The sequence below is a fragment of the Balaenoptera borealis genome (assembly GCF_965194805.1).
Source record: "Balaenoptera borealis genome assembly, chromosome: 16".
Taxonomy (NCBI): domain Eukaryota; kingdom Metazoa; phylum Chordata; class Mammalia; order Artiodactyla; family Balaenopteridae; genus Balaenoptera; species Balaenoptera borealis.
This window is the reverse complement of record NC_138872.1, coordinates 6,418,755-6,435,805: the sequence shown is the minus strand read 5'-3', so window position 1 is coordinate 6,435,805 and position 17,051 is coordinate 6,418,755. Positions and strand designations below refer to the sequence as shown.

Sequence of the window (17,051 nt, the reverse complement as noted above, 5' to 3'; positions counted from 1 at the left end):
TTCCCCGAGCGTTGAGTAAGAAAATTGCGGCCATTGCACTGATAGCGATAGTAGTTCTATGACATCATGTCAATTCCACTTTCCCTCTCAGCAGAAGATTATAAAAGGGGGAAACTGTGCATAAAATTGGTGTATCTTATCCATAAAGTGTGTTGAAGTGAATAATTAATGAAATTCTCCTATGAGACCAAGAATCAGGAACATCCAGGTTCAACATTGCCTTTCTGGAGACAGTTGTATCATTGAGATGGTTCTTTATACCAGACCCAGGGCCCTGGTTTCCATTAAAAAGCAGGCAAAGGAAACACAACATTGTAAGTCAGCTGTACTTCAGTAAAATACATTTTTTTAAAAAAGCAGGCAAAGGAGCTGGGAGAGGAAGGTCGGAGGCCGGAGGGGGCAGCCTCAGAGGGAGGATTCTGGGGAGGGGGTGGAGGCCGGACGCAGCCTGCTCCGTCCCGGGTCCTGTGCCGCAACAGGGTGGACGGCTGGACCCGAGGACGTGTTGACATTGTGAATATAGAGGCATTTTAATCAGAATGATCTTAACGTCAGTGAATTTCTGTTGTGGACTTTTCCAGAACAAACCTGAAAATTATCTATTTTCTTTCCCAGATCAGCATTTATATACATTTACATACAGGCAAGTCTGGTTATAATAGCCGTGCCTATTTCCTAACCAACCCTTGGGCCTCACGCCCCCGTAAGCCCTACACAGGTGCTCTCCGCAGGGAGCCCCACGTCCCCACCCCAAGCTGGGGGAGCATGTGCCCCAGGGCGGTCTGTGCGGCTGGATCCCACTCTGCGTCTCCCCTCCTGGTTTCAAACCGTCTCACAGAACTTCTCCATCACTCAACACAGTTAGAGGCACAGTGCAGGCACCCGGTGGACCCTTGGTTATATCCAGCAGAAGGATTTATTCCCCGGGAATAAGTGTGAATCAGGTGACCCAGCAGAACAGGTACACGCCCTGTGTTCCATTAGTCAGGACTTTTTGTTTCATGTCATTTTTAGAAACTGATGGTTTCAAGTGCACTGGCCAGTGAGCCCTGGCTGTACTCCTGGCAGCGGCCTCTGTCGTCCTGCAGGCTGTGCCCCTCTCGCTTCAGAGTCTTCACACCTGCCTGATGCCAACCACGTCCCCATTTTATCCCGCCTCCTCCTGATCATCCCTCACATTCTACCTGAATGTCTTCTTCAGGAAAGCCTTCCTACCTGAACCAACCTAGAGCTGCCCCCTTGTGTTCTCTTAAAGCTCTCTGTTCTTATCACAAAAGTTATTTCTTCTTTTTTGGCCACACCGTGCAGCATGCAGGATCTTAGTTCCCCAACCAGGGGTCGAACCCGTGCCTTCTGTATTGGGAGTGTGCAGTCTTAACCACTGGACCACTAGGGAAGTCCCCTTATCACAATTTTAATGAAATAAATGATACTCTTAATTAACTCAGGCATTGCACACTCAGGTGAAGTCAATGAGCGTAACTGTGAGGCGATAGGGAGTGGTGGGGACTGTGGAGAAAACATGGCCACCTAGGGGGGCGGTTGCTACTCAGCTCCAGCAGAGAGGGGCCCCCATGTTACCAGATCGTCCATACTTTTCAAAGGAAACTTAGTTTCCTTTGAAATCTGGCCTTTCAAAGTGAAACCCTCCCCCCACCGACATTTAAATATTGGCAAATAATCATTTTCAGAAAGAGTATAGGCCAAACAAAGTACATCAGTGGCTCCTAGTCTGTAGCCTCTGGTTTTTTGGTGGTTTTTTTTTTTTTTAGCCTCTGGTTTAATATCTTTCTTCCCACTAGGCTCTCAGCTCCACAGGGGCACATGCCCGGTCTGCTCTGCTCACCACAGCGTCTGCAGTCAACAAATAGAAAAACAAAAATAGATGGACTCTCCCAGTAGAGCATGAGGGTCAGAAAGAACATACTGGCAAGGAGATGGCCTTCTATCACTCCCCGCCTCTCTTTTTATTGCCCGCTGGAAATTTCGCCATTTCCCTTTAAGCCCTACTCCCAGGCGACCCCTGCGAGCCTCTTTATCCTCTGCCCTGAAGTCATCACAATGGCCAGAGCTGGTTCTGGCTCAGGGCCTCTGTGACATCACCAACCGCCCAGCCCAGCCCTGGTCCCCAGTTTCCGGGTGCAAGGGCAGACCAACCCACCATGAGCCACTTTGTCCCCCATCTCTGCTCACCATGCGGACGCTGAAATGGTTCTTGTTCTTTCCTCTGTGCCTCTCCTGTGGCTATGCCTTTATGTTTTCTTCTCTGAGGGATAAAGCCAGAGAACCCCAGGGGAAGGTGCCTTGCGGAGGGCACTTTCGAATTCGGCAGAATCTCCCAGAGCATGCCCAGGGCTGGCTTGGGAGCAAGTGGCTCTGGCTTTTTTTCGTTGTCGTGCTGTATATGATGCTAAAGTTTCGAGGAGATAGTGAGAAGGATAAGGTAAGGATGGCTCCGTTTTTCACACCACATTGATTCCATCTCAGAAAGCTCAGACTCAGAGGAACACATGCTCTGGTTGTTACAGGCAAGACCGTTAAGTACAACGAATTTGAATACAGAGTACCTACTTCTGGTCCTGAGAAACGCTGGCTAACTCATTTCCCGACGTGTCCTTAGGGAGGACGGTAGATCTTAACTCACAGACGTGGGGACTCATAGTTGAAGACCACCTTCTGTTTACTGGGCAACTAAAACCTTGGCTCAATATTTATCCTGTTAAATCAGATTTTTCAAATTGAGGATAGATTCAAGAACTTGGCGTGTTTCAGGTCAACATTATTTATGGAGGCAGATTCACTGCCCCTGATTTTTAATTTCCCTAGCGTTTGAATCATTACAAGTTGCTGAACTGAATGGAAATGGTATCATTATCCCAGGTAAAGGAAAAGACCTGTCGTAAAGGGTCAGAGGTGTAAAGAGGTAACGGCCTGTCCATAAAGTGGCTGAACAGCTCTGAGAAGGGGAAGGGAGAGAAATACAGCAGCATGTTTGCTCCTGGACAAACCCACCGCTTCAGGATTCTGTGTCCAAACTGATGGGAGCAGGGGTTGGCGAACCTTTTCTGTAAAAGGCCAGATAGTTGATATTTTCAGCTTTGCAGCCCATTCAGTCTCTGTTGCAAGGACTCAACTCTGCTGTTTGAGCATGAAAGCAGCCATAGACAATATGCCAACGAACGAGCCTGGCTGTGTTCCAATAAAATTTTATTAACAAAAAAAGCTGGTGGGCTGGATTTGGCCATCGTTTGCCAATCCCTGGGCTAGATCAATGCTAGAGCCAACTTCTCTTAGGTGAGCCCAGCTCTCTTAGAATTGTGTCAAAACCAGCAACATCAACAGTATTATTCACCCTGAATATCTTTCTTGACAGGAGCAGAAGAATCCTCCTGCCCTTCGAGGCTGTTCATTTCGCTCTCCAATAAAGAAAAATCAAAATGCTTCCCCCAACAAAGACTATGCATTCAATACCTTAACCCAGCTCGAGATGGACCTTGTGAAATTCATGTCCAAGGTGCGGAATCTGAAAGCCGCCATGGCAACTGGCGGTAACCTCAAGTTTCAGAACTCAGAGGTGCCTGCAGACCCACACAATAATATTACAATATATGAGATATGGGGCGAAGAAGACTCCGAGTGAGTGGATTTGTGTGTCAAAGTAGGAGAGGAAAATTTGAGTGTTGACAAACCGTATGCAAACTAATAAAACTATTCTGAAGAAAAAGAATTCTCGAACTTGGGACCTTTTTCCTTTCTCTTTTTTTAAGCTTGAAAAAAGTGCGAGGCCAGTAGCCATAGCAGTTATTGTTTTGTTTTTGCCTCCCTCACTTCCTCTAGAGCTGAGGGTGGTGAGAAGTGTATGGACAGTGACATTAGTGTAGGGTGACATTCTTGGCCACTGTGCCATGGCCCTTGTAGAATAAGGCTTGGGAAATTTGGGGTAAGATGCTGATATTATTGTCATAATAACTATCTTTATAGTAGCTATTTTTGCAAAAGACAGAACCTTTTTTATCTTTATGATATATTACAAAGGACAACTTTATAGGTTTTAAAATGATAAAAATGATTGTTAGGAGGTGTGTGTGTCAAGGGGATGGTGGATTCTAGAATCATTTCATTTTCTTACCACCAGAAAAGTCGTCTTATTCACTGTCTCATGGGTCCCATGCATTGACTTTTCTACTACAAAACTAACAGTTACATGTGTCTAAGTGGATTAAGAAAAATGGAGAATCAAACCATGTTTTGTTTTGTTTTGTTTTTGAATTAATTAATTTATTTTATTTTTGGCTGTGTTGGGTCTTCGTTTCTGTGCGAGGGCTTTCTCTAGTTGCGGCAAGCGGGGGCCACTCTTCATCGCGGTGCGCGGGCCTCTCACTATCGCGGCCTCTCTTGTTGCGGAGCACAGGCTCCAGACGCGCAGGCTCAGTAGTTGTGGCTCACGGGTCTAGTTGCTCTGCGGCATGTGGGATCTTCCCAGACCAGGGCTCGAACCTGTGTCCCCTGTATTGGCAGGCAGATTCTCAACCACTGCGCCACCAGGGAAGCCCTCAAACCATGTTTTTAATGTAATTTGGATATATAGATGAGCTAACCAGGGTTCCCAAATTGGTCAATATGAATATTCTTTATAATACTTATTTAAAATATGGGTATTTTGGCATGTTTGTATGGCTAATGGAAACTACACTTACTCCAGGCTGTTCTCTTAGCTCAGGACCCCTAATCTAGGCCAGCCTGGTAGTTTTAGAGAAGTGCAGGGACTTCCCTGGCGGTCCAGTGGTTAAGACTTTGCCTTCCAATGCAGGGGGTGCGGGTTTGATCCCTGGTCAGGGAGCTAAGATCCCACATGCGCCTCGCGGCAAAAAAAACAAAACATAAAACAGAAGCAATATTGTAACAAATTCAATAAAGGCTTTTAAAAAAATGGTCCACATCAAAAAAAAAATCTTAAAAAAAAAAAAAAGAGACCTGCAGGTGCAGGCCTGGGCAGAGACGTCAGCTGTGCGAGACCATGGAAATTCCCTTATTTCCACTTCAGTCCAAATTAAAGTGGGCTTGACTCTCCATCACCTTCCTTCCCAGCCACGAAGAGCTCACAGAGTTCATCCTCATCGCTGGGGCACAGTCCTCAGGATCAGTCGCACATACGTGTTCGGGAAGAGACCTCAGATCAGAGCCGGCCATCTCTTCCCCTCTCATAACTGTGACGCTACCTTTGAAAAGTGGTCCCTGAGCCCTTTACTTGTTGCCGAAACTTCAACTTCCAGGATATGGAAAAACTGGAAGGCGCTGAGACGCCTCCTTTGTGCCTTCCGTACTCTTTCTGGGTGTTTTCAAGCAAATGGGACTATGTGAGTTATTTTCACAGCACATTCTGAAGAAATGCAGATAAGGAAAAAAGACTTTGGTTTTAACCTGTGATGTCAACATGGGGCACATTTTAGATTAGAATAGAGATAATGTAAAGGTTGCCAAACCATGGCTCACGGGCCAGATCAGCCCACTGCCTGTTTTTGTACAGCCCATGAGCTAATAATGGTTTTTATACTTTTAAATGGTTGAAAAAAATCAAATGATGAATTGTATTTCATGACATGAAAATTACATGAAGTTCGGGAATTCCCTGGCGGTCCAGTGATTAGGACTTGGCACTTGCAATGCCGAGGGCCTGGGTTCGATCCCTGGTCAGGGAACAAAGATCGGCAAGCCACGAGGTGAGGCCCAAAAAAAAATTACATGAAATTCACATTTCAGTGACCATAAATAAATCTTTATTGGAACACAGCTGCATCCATTTACATATTGCCTATGGTTGCTTTTGTGCTCTGTGGCAGAGCTGAATTACTGCACAGAAACCATTATGTCCCCAAAGCTGAAAATGTTTACTAACTAGCCCTTTACAGGAAAAGTTTGCCAATCCTAGTTTATGCTAATCTTATTTATATGTTAACAACCAGAAAAGGTGTTCATTGAGAACCAATGTATTCAATAACCTTCACAAATATCCCCTCTTTGTCTGATAGGCAAAAATGTAATTTCATATCATGTTTTTGTGTCTAGTTTTGTCCAGGTCACTACCAGCTAATGATGGGAATCCTAAGAAAGAGCAAAACATCAAAATGCCTTATAGCAATTCGATCGAGGACATAAATGAGAACGAAATCTGCTGTACAATTGGATTTAGCAATTCCCATAAAATAGTGTCCCGGGTCTTTGCCTCGCCCTAACACAGAGCTTTGCAGACCTCGGTGTTGCCTGGAAAACAGTGTTTCCTCACCCCAGCCCATTTCATGCAATATTTTCAGGCAAAAATGCGTTAGATATAGATGGAGAAGCCGGAGCTCCACAAAGCTGCTCACCTCTGTTGTTCCAGTGTCAACTCAAACCCCAGTGTTACCACACTCCGCGGTGACTCAGCAGATCGTAGCCGCGGGATCGCTGTAGTTGTCTACACCTGCTGTCTCTGTCAGAGGAGGTTCACTCGGGTGGTTGGCAGAATTCGTAGCCAAGACCCTCTCCTGGGGGCCTGAAGAGGCCGCTGCCATACGCGAGGTGATGGGTCGTGGGGCAGGGACGTGAGGGCAGCCTTGAGGATCTGAGAATGGTCCCCAGTCAACAGCTAGAAAAGAAACCCGGAATCTCAGCCATACAACTGCAAGGACATGGGCTCCACCAGCAACCAGTGACCTGGTGGAGGCCCCCGAGTCAGAGGGGATCCCAGTCTGGTGAGACCCTGAGCATATGAGCCCACCTACCAGAACATAGACTCCCAACCCACAGAAACTGTGAGATAATAAATGTGTGTTGTTTGAAGCCACTAAGTGGCTTTGTGGTAGTTTATTACACAGCAGTAGAAAATCAATACAGCACACACACACACACACACACACACACACACACACACACACAGACTTTTTCCATCTGCTGTTTCTGATGCCTCGGATGACACATCCACGCTCCCTCTGGCCTAGTGACCAGCCTCTGAACCAGGGGAATGGGACCAAAGGAATACTGGCAGAGGATCACGAACAGGGATACCCTGCTCCTTGAAACCAGAGGTTACAAAGTGTTGGCTCAGGGACCAAACCTCCCCCCACCCCGGCATGTTTGTTTGACCCATAATCATATTCTCTAACATTTTATTTTGAAATTTGTAGATTCACAGGAAGTTGCAAAAGTAGCAGAGTATCTCCTTAGACGCTTGGCCTAGTTTTCCGCATTGGTTTTCCCCAGTGGTTACATCTTACATAACTTGAGTACAGTCACAAAACCAGGAGACTGACATTGCAACAATGTGTGTGGGGAGTTCTGTGTTGTTTTATCCCGGGTGTGGAGGCGTGGACCCACCACTCCACCATCCCAGCAGAGACCCCCAACCCCTGGCAACCACCAATCAGTTTCCATCTCTGTGATGTTTTTAAAATTTTATTTATTATTTTATATTTATTTTTGGCTGTGTTGGGTCTTCGTTGCTGTGCACAGGCTTTTTCTCTAGTTGCGGCGAGTGGGAGCTGCTCTTCATTGCGGTGCGCGGGCTTCTCACTGCGGTGGCTTCTCTTTTTGTGGAGCACGAGCTCTAGGCACGCGGGCTTCAGTAGTTGTGGCTTGTGGGCTCAGTAGTCGTGGCTCGCGGGCTTAGTTGCTCTGCGCATGTGGGATCTTCCTGGACCAGGGATTGAACCCGTGTCCCCTGCATTGGCAGGTGGATTCTTAACCACTGCGCCACCAGGGAAGTCCCCATCTCTATGATTTTTGTCCTTACAAGAATGTTATGTGAATGAAATCATATAGTGTGTGACCTTTTATTTATTTTTTCATATTTATGTATTTATTTAGCTGCACTGGTTCTTAGTTGCGGCACACAAGCTCCTTAGTTGCAGCACGCGGGCTCTTAGTTGCGGCGTGCAGGATCTATCTAGTTCCCTGACCAAGGATCAAACCCGAGCCCCCTGCATTGGGAGCTCAGAGTCTTAACCACTGGACCGCCAGGGAAGTCCCCTACGGTGTGTGACCTGTGAGGCTGGCTTCTTTCACTCGACATAAGGCCCTTCAGATCTATCCAGGTAGTCTCATGTGCCAGCCTGTCTGCTGCTGAGTCCGTGGAACCCTCTGCCTGCGGTGTGGGGGACGTTTTGGTCTCTTGTAGGTTTCGGTTATAATTACAGAGCTGCTACGAAGAATCGTGTGCAGGTTTTTACGTGAACACGCATTTTCATCTTTCTGGTATAAATGCCCAGGGTTGCGGTCGCTGGGTCACATGGGAAGTGCATGTTTTGGCTTCCACTAAGAGTCAAAGATTTAGAAGAAGATACACCCGGGGAACTGCCGCTCTTTCCTCATCCCTACCCGGATCCCACACCCTCCTGCCTCCCCAAAGCCCTGTAGTGATGTGATCAGCCTCTTTGGTTTCTGTTTTATCCTTCCTGTCTTTCTCTTGCACAAATGAACAGATGCGTGTGTAATTTCTTATACCCCTTCTTTCCGACGTGAAGGACAGCAAGCTTTCCAAATTCTTTGGGGCTTTGCTTTTTCCACTTACCAGAAGGTTCTTGGAAATCCCTTCAAAGTGGCTCTTAGGGGGTCTTTCTCATTCTTTTTTCCCGCTGCAGAGTGCTCCATTGTGTTTGTTCAGCCCCTGTCTTATATGCAGACATTCAGGTAGCTTCCAGTAGTTTGAAATGACAAATAATGATGCAGTGAATAACCTTGTGCATACTTATTTTTATGGTGTTGGAGATGTATCTTCAGGGTAGGTTCCTAGGAGTGGGCCTGGTGGGGAGAAGGGTGAACGCATGTGTGGTTTTGTTAGGCATTGCTAAATTTCTCTCCAGAAGGGCTGTGCTGAGTTGCGTTCTCATCAGGGATGCCAACACAGCGTTTCAGCTGCCCGAAATGCCGTTCTTAGAACGCTTTGCATGGCTTGCAGTTACTGACAATTTCCACTAGGTGGCAGACAAAGCCCGTCACAGGGAACAGCGCTCTCGTTTCCCGAAGATTTCGTTTTCAAGGGCCCTCGATAACAGTCATGTGTGAGTTGAAGTAGTAGCTGTCATAACACTTTTATCCCAGTTAGCAACTGGCATTCATTGTACTGGTAGTAATGAAAACATTACTTTTTGTTAACAATGAACATTTGTCGTTTGATTATTCACTCATTCGTTCAAGTGTTTGTTCTATGCACTGTTCCAGGCTCTGGGCATGAGGAGATAAAAACAAGCAAGCAAACATCTTGCCGGCACAGAGCTTGCATTCCACTGGGGGAGAGGCAAGAAACACGTACATAAGTGTAATATGTGGGCTGTCAGGTGGGCCCATGTACTAGAGAGAAAGGTAAAACAAGGAAGGAGAGCAGGGTTTGGGGGTCAGTGAGTGAATGTTGGTTTAGGATCTTAGTGTGGTCGGGGAACGGCTGCTGAGAAGCCCTTACTGGAGGGAGTCAGCCCTGAGGACCCGCGAGGAGATGAGGAGGACGGGAAGGGGAAGTGCAAAGGCCCTGAGGCAGGAGTGCCAGGCCTCAAGGTGAGCTGCTGGGGGTCCCGTACTTGGGGCCGAGTGAGGGAGGGGATGAGGTGGGACACAGGGAGCGGGTGCCTCGAGGCCACCGGCAGGACTCGAGTTTCCCTCCTAGAGAGATGAGGGCCGTGGGGAGACTGTGGAAACCCTCCTTCCCCCACTCCCCAGACAGAGATGCACCCATTCTCCAGGTGTCTCCAAACGGCCCAGCCGGGGCCACACCTGATCTGGGCTTTGTTGGTCTCTGTTTTCAGGGGCCCTTGGGGGTGGGGGACATGGGGACGACAGATGGGGGGGAGATGAGGCTTCCTGTGGGAGACGAGGCACCTTTCAGGGGCCCTGCTGGGTGACCTCTGCCTTCCATTGTCTTTGGGCCACTTAACAATTCTGTAAACTGTAGAAAATGGGTAATACACGAAGCCTCAGTGTTTATCAAAATGCAGGTGGATCTCATGTAGGGGACACAGTTAGTTGTGCAGCTCTGCATCTGTCTGTCTGTCCTCCCATTGGCTTCCGGTCCTTTGAAGCCTCCTCTGAACCCGCTGTACCGTCCTACTGACCCCTCCTTAACCAGTGAGTTGAGTCACGTTTTTGACACATGATCGTCTTATATTGCATGAGTCGTGAGTCTGCCGCTTCAAAAATTCCCTCTCCCTCTCCCCTGAGCCCTTCTCAGCCATGGTGCGGACATGAAGACACCTCTAGCATGTTACCCCAGGAGGTGAAGAAACTAGATTCCCTTCCATCTTGAAAACCCATAAAAAGGAAATGTGATGGAGAGGAGGGGGCAGTGGCCGTGGGAGGACCCGCTGCGGCCCAGGCTCTCCTGTCTTCCATTCTCTAAGTGTCAGGGACACCCAGGGGAGGGGGCCCAGCGGGGACCTGCCCGAGGGTGGTGACCCGGGAGATGTAGCACCCTGGAGACAAAGGGGAGGCTCTAAGCTCCTGAGGGCAGAGCCTGGTCTCACTACGAGCCCCTCCTCCTCCTCCCACCAGACCCTCGCTCCCCGTGCAGGCGAGAGAGAGGCCTCCCCAGCCTTGAGGTCACTCCTGGCGCCCTCGGGAAAGCGCCTGCCTTTATTGGGCAAACTTCTGGATTCCTTCAACTTGAAGAGACCGTGAGTCTGCTGAGTACCCTTCCCTCCCCAGTGTGTGTGGACTTAGACATCCGGCAGACGCTGCAGGAGCTCTACCTCTCACTTGGACCAGTGCCTTCCGGCCACTTCGTTCTTCCAGAAGCACCCTCTCCCCTTCACTCGCTCATCCTTCCTTCCGTCATTTATCTGTTCATCATTCAGCCAGGACTCAGGAGCATCTCGCTGTGCGAATGTGGCAGTGGGTGCTGAGGATACAGGGATGAGCGGACGTGGACCACAGGGAGAACCAACTCACACACCTTAGAGGCTGCTCTCGAGAAAGAGACTGTAAAATGGTGCAGCCACTGTGAAGAACGGTATGGAAGTTCCCCAAACACTTAAAAATAGAATTTCCATGTGATCCAGCAAATCCTCTTGTGGGTATATACCCCCAAGAATTAAAAGCAGGATCTGGAAGAGATGTTTGCACACCCAGGCTCATAGCAGTGTTGTTCACAACAGCCAAGAAGTAGAAGCAACCTAAGTGTCCATGGATGGATGAATGGGTGAACAAAATGTGTCTTATACATGCGTTGAGTATTATTCGGCTTCAAAAAGGCCAAGCCCCCTCTGGGCACCAGGAATGCAAAGGTAACCAATCCTACAGTATTATTAGGGGCTGTCAGACAATTAGGAAAAACAGACAGTGGCTATAAACACATAAAAATATACAACAGCATTCAGGAGCGGCTAAGTGCTGTGAAGAAAAATACTCCAGAGGAGGGGTCTCTTGTGCCAGATGGTCAGGGAAGACCTTTCAGAGGACACTTTGAACAAACCTGTGGGAGGTGAGGACCCAGTGATGGGAAAAGCAAGTGCAAAGGGCCTGAGGTTCTCCTAGAAACCCACCGCTTCCTTCAGAGGGCTGACCTCCATACTTAATTATACCTTCATTTGTGTTGTGATTGGCTCCTTAACGGATATGCTGTCCCCAAATGTGCCACTTTGGCATAAGGATTATTTTGAGCTGAGGGCAGTTGAGGCAGGAAGAGTTGTCCGCCCTCCCCTTTTCTGCCTAAAAGCAGGACATAAATTTCCCACTGAGGAAGGTGCCCCCCTTCGCCGCACACCAGGGGGAGAACAGTGACTCTTACCATCAAAGACTGAGAGTGGAAACCGAGATGCGTTTGCATAAACAGACCTGACTAGAACAGTCCTGTTTTCCATTAGTTTCCCCCATATATTTCCTAGTCACTTCCCCACAGTTTGTCCCTTGAACCCTAAACCCTCTTTCCTTTGTTAAAATGGTATATAAGCCCCTGAGTCTACCTGCTTCTTCGATTGTCACTTCTTTTCTGTGAACTCCTGTGCACACAAATGTTAGTAAAAATTGTCTTCTGTTCATCTTTTATTAGTTTAATTCATAAACCCCTATTTACTGAGCATAAGAGAGTAGAGGAAGAGCTTTCCTCCCCAACATTTTTTTGTCTTTTTTTTCTTTATTTATTATTATTATTATTTTAGTTTTCCTTTTTTTTCTCCCCAACATTTTAAATACTCTATTTTTAATAGATTTTGGCTCCTCTTATTCTAGAGTTTGGATGTACCATAATTTAACCAGTTCCCTGCTGGTAGATGTCTGGGTGCTCTCCAGTGTTTTGTTATTACGAACACATATGGTACCTATTTCCCTAGATTGGGCAGGATTTGATGCTTCCCACTTCAGGCCGTACAACCGCCATCTGCCAGTGTTTGGGTTTATTCCACAGTCAGCAAACACTGAAAGCACAGCCAGGCAAGGCACTGAAAACAAAAACCCTGCAGTGGCTTACACGTGACTTATTTTAGAATTTCTAAGTACAGTTAAGTGATGACTCATCCCACTTAAATTCTGAGCTGTTTAAAGGACCATCTGTTTCATCAGAATATGAAAGACTTTGCCCAGCAACCTGGAAAAGTACCCAAGATGAAGACGGAGCGCTTTTTAACCACTGACAGTGAGTCCCAAGGAACGTCAGCCGAGTGTTAGCTCCTTGAGGACAAGAATGTTGTCAACTAAATAAACTGCATAATGTCTGGGCCTATTTTTGTAAAAAATGTTTCCTCTTTTTCTGATTACATAGGCAATGCAACCCAAAGCACAAGTAACCAAAGAAAAATAGACAAGTTAGACTTCATCAAAATTAAAAGCTTTTGCTCTCCAAAGGAAACTATAAGAAAGTGAAAAGACAACTCAGAGAATGGGAGAAAATATTTGTAAATTATATATTTGACAAGGATCTAGTATTAAGCATACGTGAAGAACTCACAACTCAACAGTGAAAAGAAAAAAAACCAACTGAAAATGGGCAAAGGACTTAAAGAGACATTTCTTCAAAGAAATGTACAAATGGACAATAAGTACATGAAAAGATGCTCATCATCAGTCATCAGGGAAATGCAAATCAAAACCACAATGAGACACCACTTTGTACCCACTAGGCTGGCTGTCGTCAAAAAGGCAGACAATAGGAGGTGTTGGTGAGGATGTGGAGAAATTGGAATCTTTACACATTGCCAGCAGAAATGTAAAATTATGCAGTTACTTTTGAAAAAAAGTCTGGCATGTCCTCAAAGTGTTACATATACAGACTCACCATATGACCCAGCAATTCCATTCCTAGGCGTCCACCAAGAAAAATGAAAACATACGTCCACACAAAATTTGTACATGAATGTTCATAACAGCATTATTCATAATAGCCAAAAAGTGGAAACTCAAATGTCCATCATCTGGTAAATGGATTAATAGTGTGGAATACCCAAACTATGGAATATTATTCAGCCATAAAAAGGAACAAAGACTAAAAAAAAAAAAAAAAAAAAGGAATGAAGACACAAAAGACCACATACCGTATGATCTATGTTATGGAGGAAAAACTTCTCCTCCACCCTCTTAGTTTCAGTCCATGGGGACCTGTGAATTAAACTAACAAATGTATGCCTTTTCTCCTAAATTAACAAGAGAAAAGGCATACATTTTTTACCAATACTTATGTGCACAGCAGTTCAAAGAAAAAAAGTGAAACCCAAAGACGTGGTTAGATTTGGGAAGTCATAGACCGTTTTAACAAAGGAAAGAGGGTTTGAGCTTTGAGGGATGACAGATCATGGGGATGCAACCAGGAAATCTATGGGGGAAACGAACGGAAGATAAGGGTTATGGTGCTGAGGTTGTTTACGCAGACTCATCTCAGTGCCAGCCCTCCACCTCCGGGGGTGAGTTGCTCTCCTCTTCCTAGCGTGGGAGAAGAGGACACCTTCACAGGGGGAGGTATGCCCTGATTCTAGGCTGTTCCAGGGAGCTGCCCAGGAATTGCAGTCGGGTGACCAGTGCTAGCAAAGTCTCCTCCAAGTCAGCTCGGATCCTCTCTCTCAGCAGCAGCGTCCCAAGGCCGTGAGGCCCCCCAGACCTGTGTCTGCCTCTAAAACTGGTCTGGGAAAGACGAGGGCAGCTTTGGAGGGGTTTGTGCACACCTGAGGGAAAGGAAACGCCACGGAGGCTTCTGTGGGCTCATTTTATTCACCAGACATTGGCTCAACAGAAGTCATTCTCTTTACCCCTCGCGGTGTTCCCCTCCCCACCCCCTGTTCCCCCTCTGATTAACAGACCGTCAACACTCATGGGTAAAAGTCACCGTTTCCTGGAACCCTCCTGCAAGCAGGGCTCACTGGGGGCTTCACAAACTTCATCTAATTAATTTGACCCTCACAGCTGTTCCGGCAAAGAGCTCTGGGCTCTGGAGTCACGCAGGGGCCACTGGCTCCATGACGTCCTGCCTGGGAACTTGGACTTGGGACCCACCTTATTGAATTTACGTTTCCTCATCAGTGAAACGGGGGGCGACAGTGGGAGGCCCTGAGTGAGGGAACCCACCCTGCACCTCACACCTGCTCTTCACATCCTTGTAGGCCCCAAATCATGGTGGGTGGTGGGGATGGCATCAGCACCCCTGGAGCAAGCTTGGAGGAGGCTTTGAATCAAAGGCTGATTCTAGATTCTAATAGCTTTCCACCCTGGGGTGCCAGATCTAGCAAATAAAAATACAGGATGCCCCCTTAAATTTGAATTTCAGACACACAATGACAATGAATAATTTTATTTTTAAAAATTTTTTTAAATTAATTAATTTATTTATTTATTTATTTATTTTTGGCTGCATTGGGTGTTAGTTGCAGCACGCGGGATCTTCGTTGAGGCATGCAGGATCTTTCATTGCAGCACGCGGGCTTCTCTCTAGTTGCAGCATATGCATTTTCTCTTCTCTAGTTGTGGCACGCGGCTCCAGGGCACATGGGCTCTGTAGTTTTGCCGTACGCAGGCTCTCTAGTTGAGACACGTGAGCTCAGTAGTTGTGGTGCGCGAGCTCAGTAGTTGTGGCGCGCGGGCTCAGTAGTTGTGGCGCGCGGGCTTAGTTTCCACAGCATGTGGGATCCTAGCTCCCCGACCAGGGATTGAACCCGCGTCCCCTGCATCGGAAGGCGGATTCTTTACCACTGGACCCCCAGTGAAGTCCCTGAATAATTTTAGTATAAGTATATTCCGTGCAATATTTGAGACATACTTATACTAAAATTTTATTCTTTGTTGATTTGAAATTCAAGTTTATCTGGGCACCTTGTATGTTACCAGGCAACCCATGGTGACTTGTCCAGTGTTTGGTGGACACAAGAGACAAAATCTTGGCAAAAAAGTTAAATCAACTATTCTTCAATAAGAAATCTTTTTAGGGACTTCCCTGGTGGTCCAGTGGTTAAGACTTCACGCTTCCACTGCAGGGGGCACGGGTTTGATCCCTGGTTAGGGAACTAAGATCCCGCATGCCGCGTGGTGCTACCAAAAAATTAAAAAAAGGTTTTTTTAATCTTTTTTAAAAATCTTGGGAAAAGAGAAGTAGAAGATCCTGAAAGTCGTACTTGCCTTCTGACCAGTTTGAATGGTAAGGTCACCTCTACAGAGAGGTGATAAGGGAGGACTCTCCTTCAACTCCCATTCACGCTTTTTAACAGTTTATTGAGGTATAATTCACATCCCATACAATCCACTCACAGCATACAACTGAATGGCATGTTTTGTAGAGTCACAGGCATGTGCAACCGTCACCACAGTCCACTTTAAACATTTTCATCGCCTCAAAAACCAGCCCCATACCCATTAGCACTCCCTCTCCATCCCTGCCCCGCCACTGATAACCACTAATCTACTTTCTGTCTTTACGGATTGGCCTCTTCTGGACATTTCTCATAAACTGAGTCATACACGTGCAGCCTCTTGTTGTCTGTAGCATGTATCATGTTCCTTCTCATGGCTGAATAATATTCCATTGCGTGGATGGACCACATTTGGTTTATCCATTTGTCCATCGATGGACATTTGGGTTGTTTGCACCTTTGGGCTATTAGCTCTCTCGTTCTTAATCATATCACCTTACCTCCTTCATCGTTATTACGCCATCACCCTACTTATCTACCCATATCTGTTTGTTTTCTCCCTCCCTCACTGCACTGTAAGCTCCAAGCAGGCACAGAGTTTTGTCTGAATCACTGCTGCGTGCCTGGCCCACAGCGATGCATGAGTGATTGGAACTGGACCTGCTCCCACTGAGTCAGGCCTCTGGGAAGGGAGGGCATCATGAGCTCAGGGAGGAGAAAGTTCTCATAGTTTCCAGGTGTGGCCTGGAGACGCTGCTTTTCCCTTGGCCGCCGCGACCTCTGCTTTGAGAGTCTGCACCGTCAGCTTTATCTTCCTCTGAACCTTTCACGTAAAGGGGAGACGTTGGGACAAGTGGTGGAAATGGGTGCGTTGGGGGCAGCGGGGTGGGGGCAGTCGGGGTGGGAGCGGCCGCTATCTTCTGGGAACCGATTCCTGAAACTTGCGGGTTCCGCCGAGACGCCAGCCATGCGGTGGTTTCAACAGTTACCCAATGGAGGGAGGTTCCCAGCTGTGATCAACTCTCCTAGCCCAGATGAGGATGCTGATAATACCCTCTGCTCAGCATTTTATTTTATTTTATTTTTGTAATTTGGGGGAAATTTGCCACATATACCCTCTTTCCTGGAAAAGGAAATTTTTATTTCCTTTTTTTAAAAAATAAATTTATTTATTTTATTTATTTATTTTTGGCTGCGTTGGGTCTTCGTTGCTGCGCGCATGCTTTCTCTAGTTGCGGCGAGCGGGGGCTACTCTTTGTTGCGGTGTGCAGGCTTCTCATTGCGGTGGCTTCTCTTGTTGCAGAGCACGGGCTCTAGGCGCACGGGCTTCAGTAGTTGTGGCACATGGGCTCAGTAGCTGTGGCTCGCGGGCTCTAGAGCACAGCCTCAGTAGTTGTGGCGCACGGGCTTCATTGCTCTGTGGCATGTGGGAATCTTCCCGGACCAGGGCTCGAACCCGTGTCCCCTGCATTGGCAGGCGGATTC

General features: G+C 47.1%; 1 protein-coding gene and 1 long non-coding RNA gene across 2 annotated transcripts in view; both read left to right on the top strand.

Moving 5' to 3' along the window:
• Positions 1-56: 56 nt before the first annotated feature.
• On the top strand, positions 57-6,621 carry LOC309612974 (protein FAM209-like). Its single transcript, XM_082359345.1, has 2 exons — positions 57-2,443; positions 3,374-6,621. Exons 1-2 carry the CDS (start codon positions 2,195-2,197, stop codon positions 3,638-3,640), a joined length of 516 nt encoding a protein of 171 aa, XP_082215471.1. The 5' UTR covers positions 57-2,194; the 3' UTR covers positions 3,641-6,621.
• Positions 6,622-13,609: 6,988 nt separating this feature from the next.
• LOC309612978 overlaps positions 13,610-17,051 on the top strand; it is a 48,917-nt gene continuing 45,475 nt past the window's right edge. The window contains exon 1 of the long non-coding RNA XR_014235441.1: positions 13,610-16,432. This is a non-coding gene — a long non-coding RNA (uncharacterized lncRNA). The remainder of the gene's footprint in view (positions 16,433-17,051) is intronic.